At 44.1% G+C, this 8,007-nt stretch overlaps 1 protein-coding gene across 3 annotated transcripts in view; it reads right to left on the bottom strand.

The window, feature by feature from the left end:
• The window catches only part of RHOF (ras homolog family member F, filopodia associated), a 13,388-nt gene extending 13,122 nt beyond the window's left edge, over positions 1-266 (bottom strand). The window contains exon 1 of one of the 3 annotated variants that reach the window (XR_002086252.1): positions 224-266. Coding sequence is in view for 1 of the 3 variants with exons in the window: in XM_009283892.2 (XP_009282167.1) it covers positions 224-229 (6 nt within the window). In the remaining 2 variants the exon portion in view is untranslated. The remainder of the gene's footprint in view (positions 1-223) is intronic. The other 2 variants (XR_002086251.1, XM_009283892.2) reach the window with 2 other exon arrangements.
• Between the last annotated feature and the right edge of the window lie 7,741 nt (positions 267-8,007).

Here is an 8,007-nt window from a genome sequence, read left to right as displayed (position 1 = left end):
CAGGGTCACCCGCGGGGCCCCAGCGCTGAGTTAGATGCAGCCCCGGTGGGCACCGCAGGAGCCCCCTCAGCACCTCGTCAGGCCTTCTCCCCCCAAAACCCACAGGGGCTGCGTACCCCTGTCCTGGTGAGCCTCCAAGGCCTCCATCCACCTGGGGCCGTTGGGCCCTGTCCCCTTTGTACTTCCCATCGACCCGCCATGTTACCCGCGCTTGGGTGCTCACCCCCATCCAGCAACTGTGGCGCCAGCGTCCTCCACCCCCGTCCTCGTTTATTCCTCTGGCGAGCCCCCTTGGACCTCAAGCACCGTGTTGGTTTACCCCAAGTCACCAGCGGCTGAGGGGATGTCTTCCAGTTCAACCTCAATGTCTGCAGCGGCGGATCCCTGTCCTGACACCCGATGGGAGAGCGTGTAGTGGGTGCAGTGCCAGCCACAGTGGGGGAGAAGCAGAGACCCCCTGAGGTACCTCCCGAAACGCATCTTGTTGCTGGCACTGGTAGTGGTGGTGACTTGCTGCTTGTTTTCTACTGTTATTTACCGCTCGAGTAGGAACTGACAGCTCTGCTCATTGCTTATTCACCCAGTGCCACCCATCCAAGGTGAGCTGTGATGAAAATAAACCAGAATTTTACATTTTAATTGCAGAGATGCGATAGCCCCAAGCGCCTACCTGGCGCTGTTTTGTACTGTGGAAGGCAGGGGGATCATAACAGCCAGATACGTTTGGCCACGATACACAGGTCAGGGGAGTGATGCTGCGTTTGTGACAGACCTGCTTGGGTGCCAATCTGCCACCATTCTGCACAAAAAATTGTGTTTCTTAGCAGGGACTAACAGTTTGCTCCGTCTCAAATAAACCCCGTCAGTTCTTAAGAAATCAAAACTGACTCTAAAATTTTTGAAATACCACTTGTGGGAATAGCAACAAACCCCTGAGGGCATACTTGAGTGTAGCAAGACCATTTAATTCAACTAAGAAAAAAAAATCGCAACTCAAACAGGGTTTTGCATTTTCTCCTGCACGGTTGTGTCACTAGATGGCCTTGCAGACCGAATGCAAACGGGACTGCACCTCGCACCTCTTTCAAGGAAGACCCTGCTTTGTGCAGAGGGCAAACAAAAAGCAAGAAAAGGATATTTCAGCGATAAGGAGGAGGAGGGATGTGTAAATACCCAACGAAGTGTCATATAATTCAAATAATAAAAAAGCAGACAAATTCACATCTATTTAAAGCTAACCGTTTTACTGAGGAAAAAGTTCATGCAAGGATGTAGAATACACAAGCCGTCAAAAAAATGCTTTATGAACTGCAATCTTACATATCTTATCTGGAACACAGTAAAAGCCATCAGCTCCTGTCGACTGTAATGGCTGAGGGCATTCCAGTATCGCACAGGAATGAATGGTCTAGGAAAGAATTTTATCCTGAAACGATTTATTCAGACTTGGCTCAAACCCAGCATCACACTATGTATGATATGATCAACAGATAGTAGTTTTCCTGTAACTGAGTACTGTAATTCAGGTTTTTTTTTTCAAGTCAGTTATTGCCATAAAAGTTTTTTTGGGGATAAAAATATTTTGTGGGTCATTGTTAGGCTGTTTTTTTTGCTTTTTGGTTTTTTGCAAGTCTCACAAAACAATCTTTACATTTCTCACAGCTTTGTCTCCTTTCACATTTTATAGTTAAGGAAACTTTTTAGATTTGTACACCTTAGATTCAGGATGAAACAATATAAAATGAGAAGATTATAAAATCAACTGTAAACACGCCAAAGACCATTTTTAAGTAATGGATGTTCTATTTCAGTGAGTCAACTTAGTATTGACGAAATACAGCATTTCAGTGTCTCAGTTACTTATTTTTAATTAATGGGTATGCAGTGCTTTAGGCATAGAAAGTCCTATGCAAAAGCTAGGCATATGTTGCTGACTCCAAAAAAGTAAAATCTATATGGAATTCTGCCACTGATTTAAATGGAAGAAGATTCAACCCTCTATTAGTAAAATTCAAATCTAATCATTATTAATTGCAAGTGTCCTTCTCCTGTTTTGGCCTGTATATTGATTTTGGCACAAGTTCTGTTTCATCAAAAGCTTACGCATCTGCAGCTCAAGAGTCAATATGCATATAGAAATTTACAGTGAGTGTACCAAAATCAAGACTTTAATGGGGTACAGTAAATATCTGTGTTCCAATCTTGTTACCAATTTGTTGCTTCACGATTGCCAAGGAAAATAATAGGAAGGAGTGAAAGGTCAGCACACCGCCTAGGAAAACTGCTGGAAATTTATGATTTTTAAAAGATGCTTTAACGCTTTAGATGGTATTGATGGGTAATTCAGGTTAGTTATGAGGACACCCAAAAAAGACTCGCAGATTAGGTTTAATATTGAAGCTATGATTTTTTTTTACAATACAGGGTGATGAAATAAGTTGATACTCCCATTTCTGAAAATACCAGGCCTGGGAAAAAGTGCTTGCAACCTCCTGGACAGTTCTGGTACAATGGAAGAACCTCAAGGCATATCCTTAGCCTGACCTCCTAAGGAAACACCACCAATGCCCTTGTGCTGCCTCTCTCCTTGTCCCTTGTGACGTGCTTGAAGAAGTCAAGGAAACTGACATTTAATAATATTACAAGCCCATGAGTTTTGCGACTGTAGAGAGTCAAGTGAGGGAAGAGAAGCATAATTGTAAACCTTTCTGCTCACAAAATACTGTTTTAAATAGTAAATATGTTATCAGATTTGACAAAATATTCTGGTTAGCTACGTTCTTCTGTTTGGAGGAACTCTGAAACTGTAAAAATTTTAAGTTTCCAATCAATTAAGCTCTATCGTAGTGCATGCCCTTAGGCTAAGAAGCACGGCTTGCAGTAATATTTCTAATGGAAAATACAACTATTTTAGCTAACTTAGCTAACCAGCAAGGTCTCGTACTACTGGTACTTCCTTGTAGCCACAACTGCAGAGAGGAATAACAGCACACGCCATCTGCTGTATACTCCTATTATTAGTTTATATGGTAATACAAACTAGACAAGAAGGGGGACATGTTCTTCCTAAATGTCTTTAAAACTACGTTTTTGAAATACACTTAAGAATTTTCTTCTTGATAATACAGACCCCAGCTTTACAAAGACTTACACATAAACTTAACAATAAGAACAAGTAGCCCCATTTATGTCAAAGGAAATATGCATAAACTTAGTTAAGAATGTGCATAACAAGACAGAGCCTTAAATATTTAGTTTTGAACATTACCAGTGATATTAATTATTTGTGTTTTCAGTGATGAATACCCACTACAGCATGTACATATACAGCAAGAGACAATGCCCTGAAGAGTTTACAATAGGAAAGACAGACCCTAAAGAATGGGACTTACCACGTAAGTAGAGTGAATTTCCAATAAATTTCAGACGTTACACAAGGGCAACAATTGTTTGTCATGTGCACAGACACTGAAGAACAATCTCTGCCCCACAGAATTTAGTGTGAACTGACAGGGCAGATAGGGAAGGGGAAACTGTAACGTAGGAGAGCTGAACTGTACCTTGCATACACAAAGAAGTTACGGGTGACAATATCAGTGTAAGAGGAGAAGCCTATGACAAAGCTAAGTATATACTCAAGGTAATTCAATTTGTTTACAGAACAACTGTACAAAACTGTTTTTCAGTTGTGTTTTTGCTCACAGTGCCAACACTCTTTTGACCCTCACTCAACCCTGGAAACACCTTTTTTCAAAATCAAAGCTCCCAGTCTCCTTGACTTTCAGCTGCTTCGCAGTATCCATTTCTGCAGTGTTGGTGTTTCTCTTGCACATGCAGAGCTCCACCATCTGGTCCTCATGGCCTGGTATTTTACACACACGCCCCCACCCCGAAAAATCCCTTGGGCCACATGATTCACCATCTATTCAGATCTTGCCATGTGCCTGTTTTTTGTGTAGTAGCCCCTACTGATGTAAATCCCTTGTTTCATAAGGGCTCTCAATTGCCTTTTTCACTGAAGGCAAGGTGGCTGTGACACCTGCCAGTTTCTAAGACGTTTAATGCAACCAAAAACATTATTACATTGTTGTTTGGCTGAGTAGGAACCATTTTTTTTTTCCCAGTGAGAAGTGCTGCCAGAAAGGTATTAACTTTCTAGACTATTAAGTAATGTGGAAAAATTATATTTCAATAAGAAAATTTCCTTTCTGCCTTTTCATGCCTTAGGAATATAGTTCCTGTTTCACTTGGCTCAAGTAGCCTATGTACTAAATCAGTGTAAAAATCTTTCAATAAACTCTACATAAAATCTGTCCAAATGCTACCATAGAGTTCAGAGGGCTATGAAAGAAAACAAGACAACGGTCTGCAACAGGAGGTGTTAGCCAAATTAGACACACAACTCAGCAAAATCAGGCAGTGAATATTCAGGCACTTTGATGTAGTTCGGACGGATTTTGTTCATAAACCACACACTGACTACTACCTAGAGAGCAGCTATTTATAGGGAACGTTCTGTTTCTTGGGTTATTTTCTCTGGTATGCTTTAAATCAGGGGTGCCAACTATGTGGGCCAAATATGGCCTACCTGACGTATGCGTGGCCAGCGTGCCGTATTTTGAATCGCACCTTTCATTAGAAACTGAGTTCTTGGCTTTGCAGTTGTGGGGGGAAAAAAAACCTCCACATTACAAATTTGAAGAGTGTGTAAATCAACGTGGTAACGTCTCAGCCTGATACAGTAGGTGCTTAGGGGCCGTTTCAAGCTTCTGTTCCTCACTGAAGTGTGAATTCTCAAGCCAAGTTCTGTTGTAAAAAATGGGTAACACAAGGTTAAGATCATCCTATGCTTTTCTGGAACATTAAACACAGTGACTGATCTCTGAAAAGCATGAAATGAACAAGCAAGTGTCTGCCAACACCACCATAACTCTGCCCCCGCGGATCTGGGCGATATGTGTGTCTCCCAGATGTGCTGGCACGGCTTCACTGAGCAATGGGGAGGAATTTGTCAACACAGGCTGGCAGAGCTATCCCAGCGATGCTGGATCTCATCCTCTACCTCTGTGCTCAACAGCAAATCTGGAGAGTCGCCGGAGAGAGAGGGATTCAAAATGCCTCGTTTCAGGCGAGATCTGCAGGTTGTGTTTGCGTTGGTAGCTGTGGTTGGTTTTACCATGGGAACAGTCAGAAGCAGTGAGTTCAGGAGTGATGTGCAGGCTTACTCGTGGCTGAGTGAGAGCACAGGGCTCTGCTATAGATCTGCATGAAATTAATCAGCATCAGATGCTTTTCTGCATCCAGATCTGCAGCAGAGAATAATCCCATCAGGAAGTAACTTTGGGAAATGTAGGGAAAGGGGCTGTAAATAGCTTTCCTTGCAACACAATGTGTTTTTACCCAATATCCATCCCCTCTCTTTAGTATACACGCCTAAAATCCCTCTGGCTTATGCCTTCCTCTGTTTTCACTACCCAACACTCCACCTGACCCAGCAAGCACTAAGATGTTATTTTTTTCAAAATCAGAGTGCTCTCTGCAGTATCTGCTTTCTTCAGATTACTTTTCCCTTCTTCCCGGTAATTCCTGATAGAGAGAGATTTTCTTTTAATGTACTTGCCCGTTTAGAGACAAGGGAGGACTGAGACCAATAGGAGTGTATGTTAATTAGGATGACCACAGCACCGGAGCAGGAGTTGCATTCAGCTTCTTTAGATTACGCAGCAGGGATAAGTATGGAGTAGGTGAGTCCACCGTGGATGGCCAAATCTGGGTTACGGTCCCCAGAAGTTGGTTGGTAGATTCCACTAATCCTGAAATGTGTGGAGTTGTACATTTTGTGAGGCTTTTGAGAACCTCAAGTTTAAATGATCCCAGGTTTGGCTTGCTAAATATGCTTTCCACTATGCATACAGGAGCTACAGTCCAACCTGAACAAGCATGTGTTTTTCAGAGCCATTAGAAGAGTCAGGCTTTGATCGACGATTCATTGCTGCATTGGCTATGCAATAGCTATCACTCTTGCACCTGGCCCAGGCAGGAAGCTCTCAAACCTTTTGGACCAGAATGTGGGGAAACTGGGAATATTCATAGGAGGAGAAAAAAGGATGGCAAAGTAGGCTGTAAGAGAAAGGACTGTGGATAAAATAGCAGCAGACTTTTGCTGAGTTATATGTATTGCACCGACACTGAAGGGCAGTTAACGTGTGAACTTCACATCCTCCCCTCTGATATCTGTGCAAACTTCCTACAGGAAGGCAGCAACTGCAGACTGAAGAGATGAGAAAATCCTCTGTTTATATCCCTACGGGAAACACCATAATTTCTGCCTGTTTTTTGTTGAGTGCTAGATGTACGGGGAGAGCTAAGCAGGAAGCACTTGCTCTGTCGTTGTCTGGCTGGGAAGAAGCTCATACATAGGGATGGAGGTTTGGCAGGAGCCAGAGAGGTTTGTGGCTTGTCAGAGCATCCCTAGAGAAAGGACAGGCCCAGACTGAGTTTATCTCAGACCTGAGAGTAGCCATTAACCCGGCAGGAGCAAACCCTGCAAAGAAACAGTGATGCTCAGAGCAGGCTAATTAATAACTTGAGGCGCTGGAAATAAACCCGGTTGTAATTGTGTCATGTTTGCTTTAGAGCTGTGATTTTTGGCCTGTGCCGCACTTGGACGGGTTGACAGTGCAGAGTGGTCTGGCTGGAGGTCCTTGCCGAGAGTCACCGGAACAGGTCAGGAAGGTGTTTGAGCAGTCGCGGCAGTGGCGTGGTCCGGTGTGCGCAGGCACGTAGAGGGCAGCAACCTGCCAGCGCTGCTCCAGCCCACGGGTCATCGCCAAACACGGACTGGCGCGCTGCCCTGCGTGAGCTCGACACCGCTGTCCTTGATGGCATGTTTCCTGTGCGTTTCTCCCTTCCTACACACATTTCACCCTTCCTGCCTCTCATCGTAACAAAAGGCACACTGTCAAGTTCCCAGTTGCTTACTGGGATTAACATAGTAGCTCTGATTTCTTAAGGCGGGGAGATTTCCTGGTTAAAACCATTCTAATTAAACTTCTATCTCTTATAATGCTAAAAATGCCCCTGTGTGAAAGGCAGCTGAATCTACTTGTAAAATGTCAGTGCCCCTAGACCTTTAATGGTCTAACAATAGTATAGACAGTGCCTGTTCAAAGATACAGGACTCCAGACAAATGGAAGAAGGAACCAAATCTTAGCATCCCTCTGAATCAGACATCTTAGACAAAAATCTTCCAAGTATGAAACACATCTGGCTGCGTATTTGTCAAGTTTTTTATCGGCTTGAAAGTTTTTTATCGGCTTGAAATACACACACACACACACACACACACACACACACACACACACACACACACACACACACACACACACACACACACACACACACACACACACACACACACACACACACACACACACACACACACACACACACACACACACACACACACACACACACACACACACACACACACACACACACACACACACACACACACAGAGCCCATAGCAAATCCTTTCCACTGTAGATCTGGGTGGGCACCTCTGTTTTCCTTTTAGGACTCAATTTTGGACCTGGGGAAAAGTGTTCTCAGTTGACAGGCCTCCAAGCAAGCCAGGGCTGGCCACGGAGGAGGGCAACAGCTGCACAAGCTTTAATTCCTCTCCCCACCCTCCTGTGCAAATGTGCCCCTCAATCCTGTCTGGAGGAGCCAGAGAGGAACATACAGCTCCCCTGCTTCCCTGCCAGCTCTACTGGCATTTCCTATTATGCAGCCAATTGCATGTTAGGCGCTGAGACCATAAAGTATTTTTTCATGTGGGCAGCTGAGCAGTGGTGGAACTAGAATCTCTTTTGGCCACAACCCCCCCCCCCGCAGATGTTCGTGCTGCTTTTCTACCCCCTCTTATGCAACACGCCAGGCATTTATGATAATTTACGGCCACAGGAACCACTTCCTGCACACTGCTGGCAGCAAGTCTTCCCGG

The sequence above is a fragment of the Aptenodytes forsteri genome, unplaced genomic scaffold (genome assembly GCF_000699145.1).
Source record: "Aptenodytes forsteri isolate BGI_AS27 unplaced genomic scaffold, ASM69914v1 Scaffold118, whole genome shotgun sequence".
In the NCBI taxonomy this organism is placed as follows: Eukaryota; Metazoa; Chordata; class Aves; order Sphenisciformes; family Spheniscidae; genus Aptenodytes; species Aptenodytes forsteri.
The sequence above is the reverse complement of the archived record's forward strand: the minus strand, read 5'-3'. Positions and strand labels throughout refer to the sequence as shown.